The 23,420-nt window shown below is 42.5% G+C and overlaps 1 protein-coding gene across 4 annotated transcripts in view; it reads left to right on the top strand.

The window, feature by feature from the left end:
* The window catches only part of EBF2 (EBF transcription factor 2), a 224,882-nt gene that overhangs the window by 158,331 nt on the left and 43,131 nt on the right, over window positions 1–23,420 (top strand). For all 4 annotated transcript variants that reach the window (XM_086416508.1, XM_086416507.1, XM_086416506.1 and 1 more), the window contains 3 exons: window positions 12,989–13,106; window positions 14,664–14,794; window positions 15,728–15,854. In XM_086416508.1, the coding sequence (XP_086272634.1) occupies window positions 12,989–13,106; window positions 14,664–14,794; window positions 15,728–15,854 (376 nt within the window). The remainder of the gene's footprint in view (window positions 1–12,988; window positions 13,107–14,663; window positions 14,795–15,727; window positions 15,855–23,420) is intronic.

Below are 23,420 nucleotides of genomic sequence, written 5' to 3'. Positions count from 1 at the left end.
GAAGCCTTAACTCCTCTCCAGTCTGTGACTTCTGCTTATTTTTCAAGATATACCTGTCACCTCTTCATTGAGGCACTTTTTAAAAGAAATTTATTTTATTGAAATATAGTTGATTATAATGTTGTTAGTTTTTGCTATACAGCAAAGTGTTTCAGATGTGTGTGTGTGTGTGTGTGTGTGTTAGTTGTTCAGTTGTGTTCGACTCTTTGAAATCCCAGGGACTGTAGCCACCAGGTTCCTCTGTCCATGGAATTCACCAGGCAAGATACTGGAGTGAAGAACAACAACAAAAAAAAGAATACTGCAGTGGGTAGCCATGCCCTTCTCCAGGGAATTTTCCCAGCCCCAGAACTGAACCTGCATCTCTTGCATTGCAGGAGGATTCTTTACCATTGAGCCACCAGGGAGCTCCCCGCTCAATATATATATATATAAATATATATACACACACATATATATGTGTATATATATATGTATATGTATATATACATATATGAATACATATATGTATATATATGTACATGTATATATATGTATATAGTTTCATATTCTTTTCCATCGCAATTTTTTTTTTTGGTTGCACTGGGTTTTTTGCTGTGGCTAGCACTAGGGCTTAGTTGCTCTGAGGCACATGGGATTGTGGTTCCCTGACCAGGGCTCCAACCTGAGGCCTCTGCATTGGAAGGTGAATTCTTAATCACTGGACCACCGGGGAAGTTCCTCCATTTCAATTTATCACAGGATATTGAATATAGTTCCCTGTGCTATACAGTTGGATCTTGTTTTTGATCCATCCTAGTTGTAATAGTTTGCATCTGCTAAGCCCAAACTCCCAATTCATCCGCCTCCCCCACAGTGAGGCACTTTTGGACTTTTCCTGGCGGACTTATTGGTTCTTGCTTCTGTGCCAACATACTTCTCTACAAGCTTCTACTAATGCCATTGATCACATTGCCTTGCAATTATGATTTGTCTAAGAGGCTATGTGCTGCTTGAGGGTAATCGGCATGTTTTATTCATATTTTTATTTTTCCCCAATGCCAGTCATTCTTTGGAGCTCCAAAAATGGTCATTAAATGAATTAAGAGAAGAAAGAAAGAAAAGGAAGGAAGGAGCAGAGGAAGGAAAAAAAAGAAAAGGGCCCCCAAAGTATATCTAAATCCATGGACCATGAAGGCAGAAAATCACTTCCGCCCTCCTTGAAATGGAACAATTAGGTAACACGCAGATTAACAGCTTGGTAAAGGAAAGGTAAAGAAATTTATGTCTAGTTTAAGCTGACAGGCCTGTTAAGACATAATGAACCCCATTCTTTATTTCTCCGAATGGTGGGTGGAGAGCGGGCAGCTGGAAAACCCAGAGAAAAATCAAGCCATTTTCTTGGAAGACTCAGGCACGTTGTCATTTCCCACATTCAAGTCCTAAAACATAGTAGAAGTTGACAACAATCAGGACTTTTGTTGCCAATTCACTCTCATAGACAGGCTGCCTGGTTCTGCTCCAAGTTATAGTGAAAACACAGATGCCCTCTTTCATTGATTCATTCACCCAACCAATGCTGTTGAGGAAATTCTATGTGCCTGGCACTATCCTAGGTGCTGGAAGGATATGTGTGTGTGTTTGGTCAATAAGTCATGTCTATTTCTTTTGCAAGCCCGTGGACTGTAGCTCTCCAGGCTCTTCTGTCCATGAGATTTCCCAGGCAGGAATACAGAAGTGGGTTGCCATTTCCTTCTCCAGGGGAGGTTCCCAACCCAGAGATCAAACTCACATCTCTTATATCTCCTGCATTGGCAAGTGGGTTCTTTACCACTAGTGCCACTTGGGAAGCCCTTCCCATCATATGGGCAGCACCAACTGGTACATTACTCATTCTGGAGTTGGTGGCAGGTTCCTCGGATCTCCAACTCCAGAATCATTTAAAATGAATCCCTTCCCACTTGTAGCTTTATTACTGGGATAAATATTCTTACTGTCATTTGCTGAATTTTTCTGGGTGACTCTCAGATGTCTCAAGTTCACCCTTACATAGTGCTTAGCTGCTCAGTCATGTCCAACTCTTTGCGACCCCATGAATTGTAGCCCGCCAGGCTCCTCTGTCCATAGGATTCTCCAGGCAAGAATACTGGAGTTGGTTGCCATTTTCTTCTCCAGGGGATCTTCCCAACCCAGGGATCAAACCCAGGTCTCCCACACTACAGGCGGATTCTTTACCATCTGAGCCACCAGGGAAGCCCCTACCCCTACGTTATTCCCTTTTTAATAATACAAGAGGCCCACCAAAGCCATCATTTTCTTATATAGCTATACCAGTGAGAGAAAAGAGATACATATACAGGTCTTGCCATCCCTTGCTTCAAGAGATAAGAGGTCAAAAGTTGTGGATGGGGGCATACATTTCAGGTGAAAGAAAAGTCATGGGCTTCCCTGATGGCTCAGTGGTAAAGAATCTGCCTGCCAACTCAGGAGATGGGGGTTTGATCCCTCAGCCAGAAAGATCCCACATGCTGCGGAGCAACTAAGCCTGTGCACCACATCTGCTGAGCCTGTGCTCTAGAGCTTGGGAACCACAACTACTGAAGTCCACTTGCCCCAGAGCCCATACTCCCATACTCCACAACAAGAGAAGCCATGGCAGTGAGAAGTCCGAATAGCAAAACCCCGCTCACCACAAGCAGAGAAAAGCCTGCATAGCAACAAAGACCCAGCAAAGTAAAAAATAAATAAAATTATTAAAAAAAAAAAAAAAAGGCAAGAAGTCATGTCCGGACCCAAATTGGCTGAATTGATGTCTGTCTGGTTATGGGAATCTGTACACAACCCTGGGCCTGTTGGAAGGACCCTCATTGGAGGGTTCCTGGAGGAACTGGGGAAGGGTTGGTGCTTTGTCAGGACATGCTGAGCAGGTCTGGTAGACCTCTGAGAAAGAGAGCAGGAATGCACAGTGGTCAGAAGACACTACAATCTTCTCCATCAGCATGGAGAATGGAAGTGAGGCGTGTGAGGGCGGACTGACATCACTGGAATCGCTGGATAATCTGGGAAGCCTAGAGCCTATGAGTGCAACATGCTGGATGCACCCACCACATAGAAACAATGGGGCAGTTCGCATGGATAGATGGCAGAGACCCTTAGTCTGCACAGCTGGGCAGTGGTCATTCGTCTATTTGACTGATCGACATGAGAGCAAAGGGCAGGGCTGCTCATGTCTTGGAACAGGGCCAGGCTCCATCCAACAAACCCGTATGATTTCCTAAACCCCAGTTCTTATATAAAACCTTTTCATGGCACCACCATCTATTTTCCTTAAGTAAAAAAATGGTGAATGTTTCTCTCACACCGTGGAAGAGGGAAACGAGAGTTTAAATTAACTCCAAATGCTAAAAATTTAATACAGCGCCAGCTGCCTGCAGGTTTCTTCAGTTCAAAATCTCTGAGAGCAGGAGCCACCCCAGCTGCTCTGTGATCTCACCCACCATGGGAAGGCTGCGGGGCTACTGAGCCACACTTTTCAAGCACGTAATGAAAACCACTTGACTTACGGCCTCTCTGATCAACAGGTGAGTCCATTATCTGGTGGGAGAACAAACCAGAGAGTCCAAGTTAAGAAAGAATAATTATCTATTAGGAGTCAGGGAAAAAAAAAGAAAACCACCACCACCTCTGAGGGTTCAGGGATCTTTTGCTCAGCCTAATGTTTTAAGCTTAGGGAAAGCTTGCTGTGGGTTACTTCAAGCTTTTGTCTGTGGGATGAATCTGTCCACCCCTCATCCCCTGCTTTTGATATCTCAAATGGGGACAGGAATTAGGGTTTAAGAATTTTGACCAGTTCACATAAGAAATGGGTTTTTAATTATTTGTGGGAGAAAATGAAGAGAAATAAAAGCAGGTTGTTGCCTCTATAACTCTTGGGAAATTCCATGTCAGACTTGAGCTGTGCGGTGCTTAGTTGCTCTGTCGTGTCTGACTCTACGACCCTATGGGCTGTAGCCTGCCAGGCTCCTCTGTCCATGGGATTTCGCAGGCAAGAATACTGGAGTGGGTTGCCATTTCCTCCTCTGGGGGATCTTCCCAACATTTTAAGAGACTCAAATCTGGGCACTAAAACCAACCCTTGAACATATTCCAGGACCATCATATGCAGAACTTCCTGGAAAGGAAAGTTTTCTTAGTTTTGCAGTAAGAGTGCATAGATTCTTAAGCTTCTCATGGAGCCTACGTGTTCCTGGATTTTGATGGATACCAGGTGATTCACAAGGTCCCTGAGGACAGCATTTGGGGAAAAAGACTGGCCCAGCCAAATCAAGAACTGCATCGAATGTGTTAAGGCTCCTCTGTGGCTCTCAAAATGTTTGCCAGTAAAACATTGCCCTTGACCACAACCATCCCACTTGGTATAACCTTTCCGATGGGAAAAGCAATGACCTCGATGGAATACAATGAGGTGAGGTGGATGTTGCAAGTATCAATATCTCTGGCCTTTGGGATGAAGGGAAATTTGGTTGTAAAGCAGGTTAACGACCTTTGGGCTTCCTGATGACCTAAAAGGCAGGTTGAGGACTTCCTTAGTGGTGTAGTGGATAAGAATCTACTGCCAAAGCAGGGACACGGGTTTGATCCCTGTTCTGGAAAGATCCCACATGCTGCAGAGCAACTAAGCCTGTGTGTCACCACTACTGAGTCTGCACACCCTAGAGCCCACGAGCCGCAACTATTGAGCCTTTGTGCTGCAACTTCTGAAGCCCACCTGCCAAGATCCTGTGCTTCACCAAGAGAAGCCCAAGCACCACAGCTAGAAAGTCCCCCCTGATTTCCACAACTAGAGAAAGCCCGAGTGCAGCAATGAAGACTCAGTACAGCCTAAAGTAAATAAATAAAGCAGTGTGTAGATGTCGAAAAAAAAAGAAATAAAAAATGTTTAAAAAGCTGCCACTTGATGTCTGTACATATTCAACTGGGTTTTTTTGTTTTTTTTTTTAAAAGCAAGCTCTAAAAGGTGTCCATCCTAAGCCAAATTTGCCAAAATATGCCAGCAGAAATGTTCTTTGGCATATTGCCCCACTTAACACCAATTAGAATTTTTTTTTGCCAGAATAATCTTTTCAGCAACCTTGAATTGCATAACAAGTTTTGCAACCCTTCAAGGCCCATCTCAGCTCTCATTTCCTTGATGAAAATGTTGGTTACTGCCCTCAGTGCTGGTTAATTTTCTTACCTTTGGACTCCTAGAGGATGCAGTGGCCACATAATTCAGTCCTCAATTATGTATTACCATATAGTAATACTTCCTGATTATGTGTAGTGTTTGCTCTTTTTTTTTTTTTTTAATATTTATTTATTTGGCTAGGCTGAGTCTTAAGTGCAGCCTGTGGGATCTTTGTTTCCCAACCAAGGATCAAACCCAGGCTCCTTGCTTTGGGAACTTGGAGTCTCAGCCACTGGACCATGGGGAAGTCCCAGTGTGGCATTTGTTCTGCTTTATTGATTGCATGCTTCCCTGGTGGCCGAGATGGTAAAGAATCCGCCTGCAATGCGGGAGATCTGGGTTCAACCTCTGGGTTGGGAAGATCTGGGAAGGGAATGGCTACCCACTCCAGTATTCTTGCCTGGAGAATTCCATGGAGAGTGGAGCCTGGCAGGCTCCATGGGGTCACAAAGAGCTGGACATGACTGAGTGACTGACTCACATGGATCAGTTGCATAGTAAGCACTGTGAGGCAGTGACAGTGTTCTGTAGGCCTGCATTGCATGTGGCACAGTGCCTGGAAGGTCACAAAATGCCTCTGACTCACTGAAACACAGAGCTGTCTGGTGACTTCAGAACGTATCTTCTCAGTACTTAGGTCATGAATGCCATGGCCCCCCTCCCTGGCTGTGAGCAACTCCAGAACGCCCCACATCTGTCTCAACAGCAATCAACTTGGCGTTCTCTCGATTGCTACTTGATACTCAACTGAACAGAAAATGTAGCCTCGGGGAATATGAAACAACAGCAATTGCTAAGAATTCTGGGAATTCCTTTAAAAAAAAAAGATGACAGAATCCATACTTACGGGGTATGTAGGTGTTTAAAGGTAATTTTGGAGACTCTGGAGTCTAGTAACAAAGAAGAATCCGGGCTTTAAATCTGGCTTGAAAATATGATGTGTGCCAAGAATAAAAGGTAGAGGGAAACAACTTGCAGTAGCCAATTTGTTTGTTCTTTGCCTGGGTTGAATTATGGAGGCTTAGACAAAATTGTTTCATCAGATTCCCTTGGTTGAATGTGAGAATTCGCCAGGGTATAAAAACATCAATGGAGTATTTCTTCTCACAGTGTGGACTCCCAAATCTGATCGCCCACCACAGCCAGAAGCCTGTCTTGATTTTCTCTGTCCCTTTAATGGTCTCTGTGTCTCTTTCCTCCTTCCACAGGTGGAAAATAAAATCCCACATAATAGTTATGCTTTGGGAAAGCTGAAATAACATATAGAGCAACTGAACAGTTATAAGGGAAAAGCACATCATGAATTTAATTCCATTTCCAGATGTAAAATGTCATAAAGAATTTTTTTCCATGCTTGGCAAAATAACAGGAATTTTTGAGGCCATTTTATTTAGCTTGGTGGGTGCATGTTTATAAGTAGGTATCAGAGCCTTCCACTTCGAGTGGGCTATCAATGCTACATACTGTAACTTTACATAGATTAAACTACCATAGGCCCCCACCTTCAGCTAGAAGCTGCATGTTGTTGTTATTATTGTTCATTGCTAAGTCATGTCTGACTCTCTGAGACTCCATGAACTGTAGCCCACCAGGCTCCTCTGTCCATACCCTTGTTGAAATGGAGGGGAAATGTATCTGACTAATGGTAGAATCGGGTGTATTTTCAAAGCCAGAGCTCTGATCCATTCAGGGAGGTTTCCAGCCAACGTGATGATTCTCCAGCGACTTACAGAGATAGACACTGGGTTTCTCGTCTGTTTCAAAGAGCAGACCAGTTAATCATTCCACACATTTTTCATTTTGACTTCTCTTTTTCTTTTACCCTCTTGTGTGAGACTTAGGGTCTTTGTAGGAACACCTGGGTATGAGCTGAGAAAGCTTGGCTGGGAATAGGATTCAAGCTGATCTTTGACTCAACTCAATCATACAGTTACAGAGTTTTGAGAAGCATAGATTTTTTTTTTTTTTTCAGTGTGATGTTCCAAAAATCCATAGACATTTCAGAGTGAGGTGTAAAAATAACTCTCTTTGTGACCCCATGGACTGCAGCCCGCCACTCTGTCCATGGGATTTTTTTCAGGCAGGAATACTGGAGTGGGTTGCCATTTCCTCCTCCAAGGGATCTTCCTTACCCAGGGATCAAACTGAGTCTTTTGAGTCTCCTGCATTGCCAGGCAGGTTCTGCACCGCCTGGGAGTGCCCAGAATAACCCAAGGGTGGGAGCAAATCAGGGTGGTAAAAATCCTGCTGTTACGTGATATCATTTCTGATACCAAAGGAACAGCTCCTCTATTGGAAAACTGGTTGTACAGGCAGATTAACAGATGGGCCCACCAAAAGGGTAACTCCCACCATGGCCTGTTTTAGGCAGGAAGGAGCTCTTTACAACTCAGCTCCTTTGCATAAATTATTAGAGTAGGGGTCACAGGATTGCTCTTGGGTGATGAGAAGAAAAATATAATGTGAGAAAGCCATCCATTTTCTTGAGAACTTTGAGTGGTCTGTTAACACAGTTATAGCTTTTGTTCTTACATTACCTTTTTTTTTTTTAAGGGGAGACACAAACGTTTTACTGATGTTTCCATTTCTGTATATTCAGCTAAAACTCCCATTTAATTGGATGATTCAAAATGGAATCTGTACTGTCACTGTGCCAACTGCTCCAGTTGGTTCCTATTTATTGATCTGGTCTCACTAAAAATGAGAGATGGCGCTAAGCAAAAATGAGGAATGGCAAAATGTGGAAAGTTACTCTCGCTGTAAAAAAATGAAAGTGATTTCTGTTGATCCCTATTTCTCCTTCTCGGCACCTTGACTGAAAGCAACCGAGTCTTAAATGATATTTGTGTGAATGTTGCTATTTAGTCGCTAAGTCGTGTCTGACACTTTTGCAACCTCATGGACCGTAGGCCAACCGGCCCCTCTGTCCATGGGATTTCCCAGGCAAGAATACTGGAGTGAGTTGCCGTTTTCTTCTCCAGGGGATCTTCCCAATCCAGGGATTGAATCCAAGTCTCCTGCATTGGCAGGCAGGTTCTTTACCACCGAGCCACCCAGGAAACCCGTTTGCATGAACATCATTAGTTATTGTTTATGTGTTGAGTTGAAGCGTGCCAGTGGAGGACAGCCAGCACCTACAATGCTTAGTTTTCAGATCTGCAGGCCTTCCTACTGGAGCTCTGAGTTGAAATACAGATACACTGACTCTGAGAAACAAATGAAAGCTGTCACTGGTGTCAACAGCAAAAGCCGGAGGTCCATCCCATACAAATTATGGACATCTGTATTCCTAATTGTCATCCTTTTGGACCGTGCCAGTGAAACAGCAATGCCAAGAGAGTCTGAGAGCTTTAGAAAAACCAGGTATAAGGTTTAGGTGATAGGAGACATTGATGAGACCGAGAAGACCTTTTGGAAGGAATTCTATCCATGTGTTTGTTAAAATACTCGAGATTTTCTAGTTTCAGGTACCTCCTAATGGCACGCTTTGTCAATACTCCACTTGCTACTTCTAAGACAGATCAGTTTATGATCTTAGAAGAACAAGTGGTATGGATGATTCTAGGATCAGAAGATTGTTGGCAAAGATGCCTACAAATAGTTAACAAGGTAATGGTAAGAAATGTTGACCTTGATTTGTTTGGCTAAGATGTAAAGATTTTTGAAGGTCAAAGGTGTCCTTGTGTAGTGTTTTGGAGTCTAACTGTGTCTGACCCTCTAACATTAAGCTGCTGTGGCCTGCAGTTTTGAAGAGTGAAGCAAACCAGGGGGAAAGGGAGAAGGGGGAGAGAACAGGAAATGGAGTGAGGTGTTTCAGGAAGTTGTCAGGGGTTGACTGATTGATTCCAGATGGAAAAGGTCAGCCTTCATGACCCAGGAAATACTCACTGGGGGAAAGAAGTTGGCTTGTGGAAGGGGAAGGCCTGGGAGGGAGACGATGCTGGAATGCACAGTCCACTTCCTTCAGTCTTCAAACATTCAGAAACTTTAACTTCTCTGAATAGAATAATATCGGTGTTGTCATCGTTCATCAGAAAACAGTGAAGGAAGTTAAATTGGAAGCTTTGAGTGTACCAAATGTATCTTTGCCTCCCTCATGTATTTCGTTCTTTCAGAAGGAGAAGGAATGCATGGAAAAGTCAGTATTTGTGTGTGTCTCCACGTACAAGAACAACAACCATTCCTTAAAAGAAAAAAAAAGAACAACAACCAAATATGTCTGGTTTCACATGATGGAGTTTGTGTATCAAATCCTTTACATTTTGCAAATTCAGTTAAATTGGCAGCCCTTCCTAGATACCTCACTGTCTTAAGATATTTAGAATATTAAAAACGGGGACTCGCCTCATATCGATATATATACAGCCACACGCACATACATTTGGACATAATTTAAAATCTTGTAATAAATTTTGCAGACACTGAAATAATTCAGGTTAATTCCCTTGCTGTCAGGAGAGGCCAGCGCTAGCCAGCAAGAGATTAAAATTTATTTCCATTGTTAATAGAAAATAATGAAGTGCATCTGAACCATCAGGGTATGTCATTCGGGAAATGTTCTCTTTGGAACTGAGTCTCACTCCACCCAAATGGACAATGATGAAATCAGCTGGCTCAAAAAAGCCCCATATTTTGTGGCAGGAATGCACAAGGAGCATGAACGTACAGTATAACAAGGAGCCTGTGGAATGAATTAAAGCGGTCTTGGGGAGAATGCTCTTCATGTCCACATAATCCTCACCTGAGCGGGCGTTCCCCTCCTTGTGCCCAGCACAGCTCATTAGCAGTGAAAGCCTGAAGTACCCTCTGTTTTTTTTTCTCCCCCAACAGATGAGAGCAATGTCCATTCACACACACAATTTATAAAATTGATCCGATTCCTCATTTTTCCCCTCCATCTTCTCCTATTATTTTCAGAGGGTAAACAGAGACAGAGGTGGTTGCTTTCAGCCTTCATGCTCATCTTAACTCTGGGAACCAGGAGACCCTCGGCTCCTCCCTCCCTTTGACTGCGACGCCACCCTCTGCTCTGCTGAAAGGCCCTGTAAGAGTATGTGCCTTATGTCCTGGCAGAAAGTGATGCAGGTCTCTGCCTTATGGTGGCCACTGCATGATAGGAACTTTCTGGAAGGCCTTTCCCCAGACTCTTAATATGTTAACAAGGACACAATCGAAAACAGATTTGGAGGTAGACGGCTGCATCCCTGAATTGTGAGCAATTACACTGATAGTAATTTTCTGAATGACTATGGAGGCTCCTTTAAGTTCTGATTTCACAGTGAGCAGGGCCATGAAACAGGTAGTGAATTCACTAGTGGAGAAGCTAAGTGTGGGAGACACACTCGTCGACTAGGAACACATCGTTCTATGGTCTTACAGTCTCCAAGGCCTGATGTAATAATACCCGATATATAGCAGACAGTGACCACTGTGTCTAAGTTAATAAATGCAGCCCACTGTGTCCATGTAAAAACTTCTGAATGCCACTGTCATGCTCGTGGCACCAGGCTAGGTGACATACTTTGTGGGCTCATAGTTTTAAGGGTTCTTCCAAATCCTTATTATATTACAATATATATAAAAAATTTTTACTTCATTGTACATCAGAAACTAACACAGTATTGTAAGCAACTATACCTCAATTGAAAAAAAAAAAGATGCCATCTGAAATCCTATTTGAGGTTAAAAAAAAATCAGGAGAGTATTGCTTGGAAAAGTGTATTGGGTAAGACGGACTGAAAGGAGGCCCAAATAACTTTCTGGGGAGACAGAAATGTTTTATATTGTGATATGGTGTGGATTACCTGGGTATATCCATTTATCAAAATTGTACAGTAATTGCATGTAAATTTCACTTAAAAAAAGACTCATTACGTTTATTTTGTTCGTTTCAAATAATTCATGGTAAAGAGATGTGACATGCCATTGAGTGAATCTTGTTTTGTATTAATATAAAATATTACCTCTTAAGAGGTAAGGCAAGGTCCAGGTTTGTCCCCTCTCTATTTAATAAGTAAGGAAGTGTGTGCTAAGTTGCTTCAGTCGTGTCCAACTCTTTGTGACCATGTGAACTGTAGCCCACCAGGCTCCTCTGTCCATGGGATTCTCCAGGCAAGAATATTGGAGTGGGTTGCCATACCCTTCTCCAGGGGATCTTCCCGACCCAGGGGTTGAACCTGGGTCTCCTGCGTCTCCTGCATTGCAGGCAAACTCTTCAAGGGTGGGCAAAAAATTCCAAGTAGAGTATCAGCGAGTTTAATTTGGGAGTGGACATATCTATTTAATCTCTTTCCTCAGGTGTATATATATATATATATATATATATATATATATACACTTGAGTATGTATATAAGAAGTTCCTTTCTCAAACACAAAGAATTGCCACATGTAACTAACAAGTGACTCACCTTCCTGGGTCAGTAAGTAGGTGGTGGATATGCCCAAGTCCATGCATTTCTGCTGTGTTTTCCCACTGCTCCAGCCTTGACTGATCACCACCTCTTTGAATTTCCCTTGCACCCTGATCTGCAGCACACACAGAGAACTCAGTCCGACCTCATTCTATGTGCTGCTTGTTTAACTTGTTCGCCATGCTCCTCCAGCATGAAAGTAAGCTCTGAGGGTAGGGACCACGCCTTGTGGGGGTTAATTCCCCCTCCTGGAACCTTCTCTTGCCCCAGAGCTTAGACTATTGGAGAGGCTCCATGAGTAAAGTTCTGTGTCCTGTTGACTGGTCAAACAAGGAGGGAGTAAGGCCACGAGGATAGGAACTCATCCATGAATGTTTCACATGTATTTTCTCATTTTATTCTTCTTTTATCTCATTCAGCCCTCAAGATAGGCAATGTTGTATATGTTTTACAGACTGGGAAGTGGAGATCCAAAAAGGTTAAATAATCCATCTATATAGTCCATGGAATTCTCCAGGCCAGGATACTAGAGTGGGTTGCCATGCCCTTCTCCAGGGGATCTTCCCAACCCAGGGATTGAACCCAGGTCTCCCACATTGCAGACAGATTCTTTACTGTCTGAGCCACCAGGGAAGCCCAAGTAATCCATCAGAGGTTCTCAATTGGAAGGAGCAGGCATGGGATTTGGATTCAGTTCTCTTTGACTGCAAATCCACACCCTTCCACTATGCCACACCCATCTCTTCCCTTTCATCTGGTTAGATACTAAATGTCCTACATTTTCAACACTGAATTCCGCAACTTTACTTTCTCACCCAAAGTCTGAGCATCTTAGTCGCTGCTGTCTGGTGTGGGAGAAACCAGATATAGCTCATCAGGCAGTACATGCATGATGAGTACTGCCCAGCACTACTTGAGCACATGTCAGATGTTCAAGAACCCACTACTGAGAGATGACCTCCCAGCTGGTGTTTCCATCTTAGCTTCCCAATCAGACACAATCAGCTCCTTGTTGTGACTGCAGCCCGAGGGTCACCTGGGAATGATGGTCCAAGTCCTTTGATTGGGATGAAGTTTCTAGAAGCTATGGGCAGATTGCCAACTTCCCCACTTCCTCACCTGGGCATAGTTTGAGCACAAATAGGTGACAACACATGGGTGAAGGGTGGCCTCTTTTTCCATAATGCTTTGCCATTGTTACAGGAGGAGGAGAACCCATTCAGATGCCAAGAGCAGGGCTTGTCCCTAAATTCTGGTCCATCTCTCATTAGCCACATGGAAGTCTGATGAAACAGTTTTGTGACTTTTATGACTTACTGAGAAATTAACTCAACCCCTTCCCCCCCCATCCTTTTTCCTTGAAATCTGCAGGTCGTATTGTCAACAACAGTGAATGTGGATGGACATGTGCTGGCTGTTTCTGACAACATGTTTGTTCACAACAACTCGAAGCATGGACGGAGAGCCAGAAGGCTGGACCCATCGGAAGGTAGGGCTGTGCTTTCCGGAGGGACTGAGCCTGGCAGACAAATGACGCTCTTCACAAATTTTTCCTGGTTTGAATGTGAAATTGATGTCTCTGAGTAGGAGTGGAGAATGTCCGCAAGACTGAGTGGATTTTAAAATTTAAAATGAAGCTGTAAACATTGACTTCTTCCTGCTCTGTTATGACCCCCACACATCTCCCAGCCAGTATTCAGGCCCTTGCCACTCTCTGGCTCTCTCATTCAGTTCTGTCAGTTTTTCTTTCTCTCTCTCTCTTTATTTTTTTGCTAGATGGGCATTTCAGGCAAATGTAGTGCTATGACATCTTAGTTAAACAGGAACATTACCATGCCAGACATGTATGAATAAGTGTCAGATGTGCGCTTAAACAGATTGTGGGCAAAACAAAACAATGTGCAGAATGAAACTGACACTAATTGATTTTTGTTTGCTTGGACAAGAAAAAATCATGGTCTGCTCTGGGTAATTTTTCCAAGTGCATTAAAGTAATTAGGAATACTGGTAACAGTTAAACTTCAAGTTGTCCGAAAAATTAAAGTATATCAAGGAAGATAACTGACAAACCTAAGCAAATCCCATCCAAGTTCTTTTTTGTGTACGCTCCCCAACTCATTGGTGTAAGAAGCTCTTGTAATACAGAATGAATGGCTAAGTGAGGCTCCTATTTTTGTGTATTGTCTTGCTGTATACTGCCCACCAGCCCCCACCCCAACTCAGCCCTTAAAATGTGTCTTGTATCATTTCAAATAGGAATTAATGAACTGAAAGAAAATGATTGAATCAGTAAAGAATTTGGAGTGGTGTTAATTCTCCCGCAGCGGGCACTGAAAGGGGAGAAGAAAATCCCAGGGTTCAGAACTAGGAACCCATCCAGTTTCTTTTGACTGATTGGATGTGATTGACTGGCTGTTCAAAGGGGGCTCATGTTTTTGGAGTCCTGCCAAAGTTCTCCTCCACCTCTGACCCTGTCAGCTCTGGAAATGGAGTGATGGATTGACTTTAGTTATGGCCTGAAAACCATATTGGGTTCCTGTTGGGATGTAAAGTCCAGAGGCCTCGAACATATGGAAGAAGGGAGGGAAAATCCTTCCTACAAAGTTAGGAAAGTGATTAGAAATTGTCTCTTGATAGCGCCAGAGAAAAAAAAGAGTCTTCAACTATGGTAGATTTTACTTTTTCCTTCTTTCTCTAGCACATTAACAGACCTTGTAAATCTTAACATCTTGAGGCAGAGGAGGTGGGGAGAGAAAAGGGATTTACACATTTCCAGTGTGATCAACTTATAAAATATGGGGAAAAACAACAGAGTTTTAAAAACACCCTTTGCACAATTAGCTAAGTGTTTTCATATATAGTGGTCAACTCATTAGGCTTTAATGACCTGGTGAAAACCAACAACCAATTAGGGAATGACGGCAAGTCAGCAAAGCTCAACTTGAACTTCTTAGATAACCAAGAGCTTTCAAGAGCAGTCAGTCCCCGAACTCCAAACTTCAACCACCAAAAGACAGACTTGACTTTTTCTTTCCTATCTTTTTAGCAACTCCATGCATCAAAGCCATTAGCCCAAGTGAAGGCTGGACCACTGGAGGAGCCATGGTCATCATTATTGGGGACAACTTCTTTGATGGCCTCCAAGTGGTGTTTGGGACCATGCTTGTATGGAGTGAGGTAGGCAAAGGCAACTCACTTCCCTGATTTCCTTTGTTTTGATCTGGGGAAATTAGTAATTCTGCAATGTCAGCAACATGAACACACACACACACACACACACACACACACACACACACACTACTGAGTACCTATTATAAGTGGGGAACTGGGATTAAAAGACATGTAAGCCACAATTTCCTGCAGGCATGGATCCCTTAAAAAGAAATATTCACTGTAATAAGTATTGTTTATAATTGTGAAAAATTAGAAATTGGCTAGACATTGGGTACTAGGAGAATGGTTAAATAAATAAAGTATCATCATTTACTTTAAAATTATATTTGAAAGATTTCTAATTACACAGGAAAAGGGAACATGCTTACAATATAATGCTAAATGAAAAAAATCAGGACAACAGTATCTATGGATGTAAAATGTGATTATATAACACATCCTTAGATAAGTACTGGAAATGTGCCAAAGATGAATAATGGCTATCTCTGGGTTATGCAATGATAACATTTTTTTATTTTTCTCTAGTTTCCAATTTTTCTACTGTGATGAGAAAGAAACAAGACAAGTTACAAAAAGATATATAACAGTGCTAAGTTGGATATGGAAATTGCCAAATCCATCTGTGAGGTCATGGCAGTGTAGGAATTGGGGGAGGGAATGACTACACGGATGGGGGTTAGGTGGACACAGGAGGTTGGGGGCGGGTACTTGAGCTGGGCTAATAGGAAGGGAAGGATAGACAGGTTGGATTGAAAGGTAATTCCAGGGTAGGAGGCAGAAGCACTTGAGACACAGGGACAGGGTGTTCATGGCACAAGGGGTGCCGTGAGTGCACCAGGTTGCCCTGGGAGACAGCAGTGCACGAGGCTTCTGTGTTCAGTATATCCGTGGTAATGTATAATAAATACTTTATTTCCCTGCCTATTCATTCCTCAGCTAATAACTCCTCATGCCATCAGAGTGCAGACTCCTCCTCGGCACATCCCTGGGGTCGTAGAAGTGACATTGTCTTACAAATCCAAACAGTTCTGCAAAGGAGCTCCAGGGAGGTTCATTTACACAGGTGGGTAAGAAAATTATTCCAAGGGAGAGTGGTTCCTGGTTCACTTTTGCTCTGGTTCCCAGCCTATCCACTTTATAATCATTCTAAGGTTTATAGGTCTTTCTACTGGAGTGGCAAGAGTGGGCTGGGTCATAGGCATTGAAAGGGGATGTGTTGATCTAATGCTGTGTTTTATGTAAGCAGTTTCTGCACAGTCTGGGAAATGGTCATGGCAGCTCATTTCAGGATTCCATCCTTATGAATTTAACTCAGCTGGAACCATGCTAGAATAGACTTTTGTCCAAACAAATCAGATAAAATATTTGACAGAGTTGCTGGCTATAACGAAATTTTCTTGAAAAGGATTCAGGAAAGTTGCCTAATGATGCTGCAGAGGGATTCAAATTATATTAAAACTTTATGAAAGTAGAAATGATCTAATTGGTTCAATATTTATTGAACGCCTACATTGTATCTACTACTTTTTTCCGGGTGGAAGGTACAATAACATAGAAGACATGGTCCCTATTTGGAAATTTAGAAACTATTGGAGAAGGCAACAGAGCAGCTGGCAAATTAAGAGTGTTCAAATTGTTTAGTATTTCCAAAGAATGGAATATGAATTTCACAAAAAGGGAGTTTACTATGAACTAGAGTAGAGGGATGGGGTTCAAGGAGGAGATGATACTGAAGACCATTTTTAAGGATGGGAGGATTTGGATAGGCAAAGAGAAAAAGGAAGTGTGTTCCTCCTATGGGAGTCTTAAGTGCAAAGACGCAGAGGATGAGGTGAGTTGATGTCTGGAGGAAAGAAAAAGCTGGTTCAACAGCTGTGGGGATCCATGAGATGGAACTTAGACTAGAACTTAGCTAGGCAGAGCAGGAAAGGAAACCTGAGTTAGTTGGGGAACAGCTGAAGGCAGGGAGACCCGCTAGAATATTGTTGTTTAGTCACTAAGTCGTGTCTGACTCTTTTGCGACCCCATCGACTGTAGCCCGTCAGGCTCCTCTGTCTATGGATTCTCCAGGCAAAGAATACTGGAGTGGGTTGCCATTTCCTCCTCCAGGGGATCTTCCTGACCCTGGAATTCAACCTGCTTTTTGTGCATTGGCAGACAGATTCTTTACCACTGAGCCACCAGGGAAGTCAGAATATTGTTACTCTGAACAAAAAAATAAGAGGTATAGGGAAAGAAGTATAGAAATCATCAAGAAAATATACCTGACCTGTTATAAATTTCTAATAATATTATTTTATAGTGTTTTCTTCCTCATTTGGACTTAGCCTCCTATTATTATTTAAGTGTAAATTGTTTGATTAGCAATCAATTAGGAGTAGAAGGAAAAGGATGATTTTAGGTATATGTTTAACATTTTGTTATTGAGTTTTCTCTCCTGAGATAGGCATGTCTTGGTTGGGTTACTTGCAATAAAATATTTATAAAATATTTACTATTCTAGCTCCCAAAGGGATACAGCTTTTTCAGTCATTCAAATGGACATTTACTACATGCCTACCATGGGCTAGCACAGTTCTAGGCTCTGGGATATAAAAGTGGGCAAGATAAAGCCCTCCATCTTAATAAACCTTGCCTACTATGGACAGAGACAGTCAACATAGAACATACATGATATAATTTCAGACAATGATAAGGAAGGGATATAGAATGAGGGAGGGTCTCTCTGAGAAAGGAACATTGAGCAGAGACGTGTTTTGAAGGGAAGTGAAGTCTCTCAGTCGTGTCTAACTCTTTGCGACCCCATGGACTGTAGCCTGCCAGACACCTCCTGGGATTTTTCAGGCAAGAATACTGGAATGGGTTGCCATTTCCTTCCCCAGGGGATCTTCCCGACCCAGGGATCGAACCCAGGTCTCCTGCATTGCAGGCAGACTCTTTTACCATTTGAGCCATCAGGGAATCCCAAGATACGTGTCGCAGGTGTGGAAATCTGTCCCCACCCCCCTTATCTCTTTGACCTCCTCTCCTGTCCATTCACATTTCCTCTGTCCCTAGGCCTCCTCAGGGCTGTGTTTTCTGTGTGGTTCACCATTGTTAGCTAGAATAGCACCTGGCAGTCAATCGGTTGGGGGCAAATGTCCTAGACAGAGAAAAGATGACAGTCTGAGAGGCAGGGATAAGCCTGGAATCATTGGGGAAGAGCAAGAATGCCAGTGTGGCTGGAGTGGAGTCAATGGGAGATGAGGTGGGAAAGGCAGGTAGGACAAGGGGTTTGCATGGGAAAACTCTGAGGATGCCCAACAAGGGAGTAGTCAGCATTCAGATGGGATTTAAAGCCACTGGGCTGGATGAGAGGCCGTGGAAAGGAGTATAGCTACAAGATGGAAGAGGTCTAAAGATGGCAGGTGCATCAGAAGCGCTAAGTGTAGGGCTCAGGAAAACAAGGAGGAGCCTGTGAAGGACACAGAAATGGAGTGGTCAGTGGGTAGGATGAAACAGGAGCTTGGACTGTCCCTGGAGTCAGGTGAGGAATGGGTTTCCTTTCACACATAGAGTTTTGCTTTCTCAAATGCACCCACTGTAATATGGATGACAGGTCTGCCCTGTAAGGTGATAGGCAGGATGAATAAAAACTGCATTGCAATTAATCCTCAATTCTCTTCCGAAGTAACAAACAAGCAATACTCAGTGGGGCTATAGATGTTTGGGGCCATATGTGTTTACATGTGCATACGTGTGTGTCTGTGTAAATGTATAACATTCCTTCAAAAGCAGAGGTTGTCATCCTTAGTCGCACTTTAATGCATCAGTGCTCAGTCTGGATCCCAGACTAATTAAATCTGAAGTTCTGAAGATAGGACCCAGGTAACCATGTAATCTATATATTCAATAAACAAACATCAGCTCTAAATTATCACTCAAGGCACAAAGTCAGTAATATCAGTGTTCCTCTAGCAGCTTACAGTTCTAGATAGAGAGAGACACCTGTAGATTATAATAGTCATGCTGAGTCCTAAAAGAGATATAAATATAGGAGCTATAGGAGCTATAGGAGCACTGAGCAGGGGTGGCCCACTTTGGGAAACCAAGGAAGGCTTTCTGGAGGAGCTGACCATAGAGTGACATTTCAAAAGTAAAGAAGGAACTTGCCAGACAGAATAGAGGAGCCTAAATGATTCACAGAAAACACAGTGCTTGGTTTAAAAAAAAGAAAAGGAGCCCACACAGTAGTAAAGATAATAGATTTTATGTTACCTGTAAATCTAATTTTAAAGATAATAAGACATCAAAGAACACTGGATCAAATTCCATCTGTTGCAGATGAGAAAGCTAAGACCCAGGGAGAAATGACTTGCCTGTTCAATTCAAGGTGGAGTCAGAACAAGGACTCAGGTCTCTGGCTATCCTGCCTGCTGACCTATGTTTAGCAATGCAGTGTCGGCACATCATAGGGTAGCAAGGAGTAGGACATGACTGAAGTGACTTAACATGCATGCACATCAGCAAAGAGTTCTGTTTTCCTTATGTGCTGAGACATGGTTGACTTATTCCTAAAGCAAGCATCAATTGAACATGCCCCGCGTTGGTCTGTTGTATTTGCTGATTTCCATGGTGCAGGTACTGTCACCAGGGCTGATTTCAAACTACCAATATGACATCAGCTGGCTCACAGCATTCCTGAAAAGTCAACAACCTGCTCTCACAAAATGGTACAAGCCAGGTGTAGAACACCTGTGCATGGAAAGCATTTGACATAGAGAGTAGCTATAGCTTATTATTGGAAAGGTGTGTATTATTAGTATTATTAGTGTTATCATCATGGAGGCTGACTTGAACAAGCAATTACAAATGTGATGAGTGATAGAGGATGCTGGGGATATATATCAGAGGAATCTTAAGCCAATGGAGAAGGTTAAGGACAGTTCAAACACAGGAAACAGTACGTGCAAAGGCCCTGGGGTGGGAAAGAATGTGGGATGTATTTGATGGTAACTAGGAACGGGGAAGAAAGAATGTGAAAGAGAGCTTGGGTTCAAACTGGAAGAGAGGTTGAACCTGCTTGTTTGGCTGCATCCCAAGTGCCATGGGGACCTATTGGAATAGTTTAAAGCTGGGAGTGCCATGGTCAGATTTGCCTTTTCAAGGAGCCTTATAGCTGCAGCAGAGAGAATGGTTTGGAACCTAGGATGGATTCAGGGAGGTCAGTTTGAGGCCAGTGTGGTGGCCCCAGCCAGAAACGATGGCAGCTTGGACTGGAGTGCCGGTGGTGGGGACAGGCAGAAGTGGATGAAATTTAGGAGGTAGCATTGACGGGACTTGATGATTGATTGGATGGGGTGAAGGTTGGGGAAGGAAAGGGAGGGAGTGACTCAGGTTTCAGGTTTGAAAAATTGGGTGGGTATAGCTTAGAAAGTGATTTTTTAAAAAGGTATAAAGTGCTGAGGGAGTTCAGAGGAAGGACAAAATACTTCCAGCTGGTGGAGAGGTGGGAAGATTTAATATTGTAAAGATGTCAATTAATGAATAAATTTAACACAATGCCAATCAAAGGACCAACAAAATGTTTGGGGAAAACTTTATAAAAGTTCACCTGCAAAAATAAAGGTGCTAAAATAGGACCCCTCATTTTGAAAAATGAGAGGGCTTTGCCCTACCAGACTTTAAAACCTATGTTAAGTTTCGGTAATTAGAAGAATATGGGGTTTTGCAGGAACACACAGAAATGTCATGCAACAGAAGAAAACACTTAAAAATAAACAGTTTTTGTGCACACAACTAGTACAAATACAGAAGTATTTGTATGGGTGAGGAGACATCTCAAGTCAACATGGAAAATATGGAATTTTTAACAAATGGTGTGGGGCCAACTAATTAAGCATTTTAAAAAGTTATATATCTAATTTCATATCACAAAATGAAGCATACTTGAATTAAATATTTTAATTAAATGTAGGCATTAATTAATTTTTTTTAATGTAGGCATTTAAAAAAATTATTATACTTGAGCCTTGCTAAAAGCTTGATCCCAAAGACAGAAACCACTGAGCATAAATATGTGATTACATGAAAAGAAAATGTTTGCATGTCTAAGTTTCAATTATTAAATCAAAAAGATAAGGACAAACTGAAACCATATTTGTTATCTATGACATATTATCCTACACATAAAAAATTCATTTACTTGTTGAGCAAAGTTCATTTTATGCCTACTCTTTGTCAGCCACTACGTTATACATTATGGATAAACAAGTGAATGTTAGAGGTCTTATAAATTAAGGGGGAAAAACTCTCTAAAAGCTAGTAAGGAACATCAGGAGTTAATTCAGGAAGGAATATAATCAAGCAATAAACATGTTTATAAAAATCCTAACCACATTAATAATCAAATAAAAGCAAATTAAGGCAACTACAGGATAACATTTTTTTTTCCTATCAAGGTGGCAAAGATTTTTTTTTAAACAAATGAAAATACCTACGTTGACAAAATTAGAAGAAAGTGGGGGTTTTCTAACACACAGTTCTCCACTCTCAGGAGAGTACCTGATGGTACTAGCCTTAAAAAAAGAAAATGTATGTACCCTTTAACCCAACAATTCTACTTTTAGGAATATATACTTGGGAAACAATTGAGTTTGCCTGAAGGTTGTTTATTCTGAAGCACTGTTAATAAGCACTGTTGAAGCACTGTTAACAGGACTGAAAAACTGTAAACAATCATAAATAACAAAACATCCTTATACTGAAAAACAACTTAGATATTAAAGTAATGCTGTGGGTGCTCAGTCGCTCAGTCGTGTCCAACTCTTTGCAACCCCATGGACTGTAGCCCACCAGTATCTTCTGTCCATGGGATTTCCCAAACAAGAATACTGGAGTGGGTTGCTATTTCCTTCTCCAAAAGCAATGCTGTGGATGTATATTTAATTACATGAAAGACATTGGTGATATATTAAAAAAAAAAAAAAGCTTAAAAACTGTATGTACAATATGGTCTCTGGAGATGCAAGAGAGTCGAATTGGATTGCTCGGTTGGGAAGATTCCCTGGAGAAGGAAATGGCAACCCACTCCAGTATTCTTGCCTGGAGAACCCCATGGACAAAGGAGCCTGGTGAGCTACAGTCCATGGGGTCACAATGAGTCAGACACAACTGGGCGCACGTATGCACGCACGCACACACACACCAATCATGCTGGACCCTGTTCCAGGCATATTGCACTCTAATCTTTTGGGAGGGTCTGAGAATCTGTATTTTAAACAAAGAAATGAGTTTGGGAATGCTGAGTCCTGCTCATCAGGCTGCTGCAGTGACTTCCTGGCTTGTAAAGTATTTGACAACACGGGGCAGTTCTTTTCAGACTGAGTCATTACCCCACAAACACAATAGTATTTACTCATATGTGGAACTTTCTAGAAAGAGACTCCAAAAGCAGGAGGTGGGCAGGAAATTTCCAGCAAACCTCCCCTCCCTCAGCCCTCACCCCACCACTCACATCTTATGGATTGTGGTCCAACTGTTGATGGTTTCCGTATCCAAGGACACACCACCACAATAAACCCAAGCCTATCAGATGGGACTTACCTGGTATAATTAGGCAAAAATGCAGTAATCAGCTCCCCATGGTTGTTGCTGCCAAGTACCGCATAAACAACATCAGGGCTCTGAAAAACAACACGTTTTCTTCGCACATGTAGGAAGGTCTATTTTCCTCCAACCACCACGATTTACTGAAGTGCAGCTTGCTGCTTCAGAGTCAAGAGCTCCACGCGAGCATCCAGCTCATCAGGAAACGTCCCGCTGCCTCTGTCTGCTTTGAAACCTAGAGGTGGTACCAGCCAAGGCTTGTGAGTGGGGAGAGGTCCCCTACTCCACGGGCCGACTTTGCTGCAGAAACTAGCAGTGGAGAAAAATAATCCTGGTAGGGGGTACCCAGTGAGACCACGGTTACTTGTTTTTTCAGGTAACCATGGTTACTGCATCTTAAGGATGCAGAGAGAGGAGGTCTGTGGCAAGGCATTTGAGAATGGAACTCCACTTTGTCATTAAACTTGAGAGAACTTAGCCCTGGAGTGGAAGACTGTCAGTGACAGAGTTTAGAGATCTGGATTTGAGTCCAAATTTTATGACAAATCCCCTAACCATTCTTTGCCTTCATTTTCTTTTTAAAATTTATTTATTGATTTATTTATTTTTGGTTGTACTGGGTCTTTGCTAGTTGTGGCGTGCGGGCTTCTTGTCGTGGAGCCTGGGCTCTAGCAGCACAGGCTCAGTAGTTGCGGCGCATGGGCTTTAGTTTCCTGTAGCGTGTGGAATCTTCCTGGACCAGGGATCAAACCCATGTCCCCTGCATTGACAGGTGGATTCTAATCCACTGGGCTACCAGGGAAGTCCCTCACGTTAGTTTTCTAACCTAAAAATTGGAAGATATTTATCTCACTGGGAATATGAAATGTAGATATGCAAGTATATTTTGTATAGAAATACACAGATATGAACAAAATTTACTATTGTAAGTGTTTGGCTGTGGGATACATAATTTCTATGATGAGTTCTCTTTGGCTTCCTTCCTCACTGCTGTTTGATCAAGGGTGGACTTTTTTGCTGGCTTCCCAGGTGGCTCAGTGGT

This window comes from Bos grunniens, chromosome 8 (genome assembly GCF_055505025.1).
Source record: "Bos grunniens cultivar Pamir isolate PY7600 chromosome 8, Bosgru_T2T1.0, whole genome shotgun sequence".
Taxonomy (NCBI): domain Eukaryota; kingdom Metazoa; phylum Chordata; class Mammalia; order Artiodactyla; family Bovidae; genus Bos; species Bos grunniens.
The sequence above is the reverse complement of the archived record's forward strand: the minus strand, read 5'-3'. Positions and strand labels throughout refer to the sequence as shown.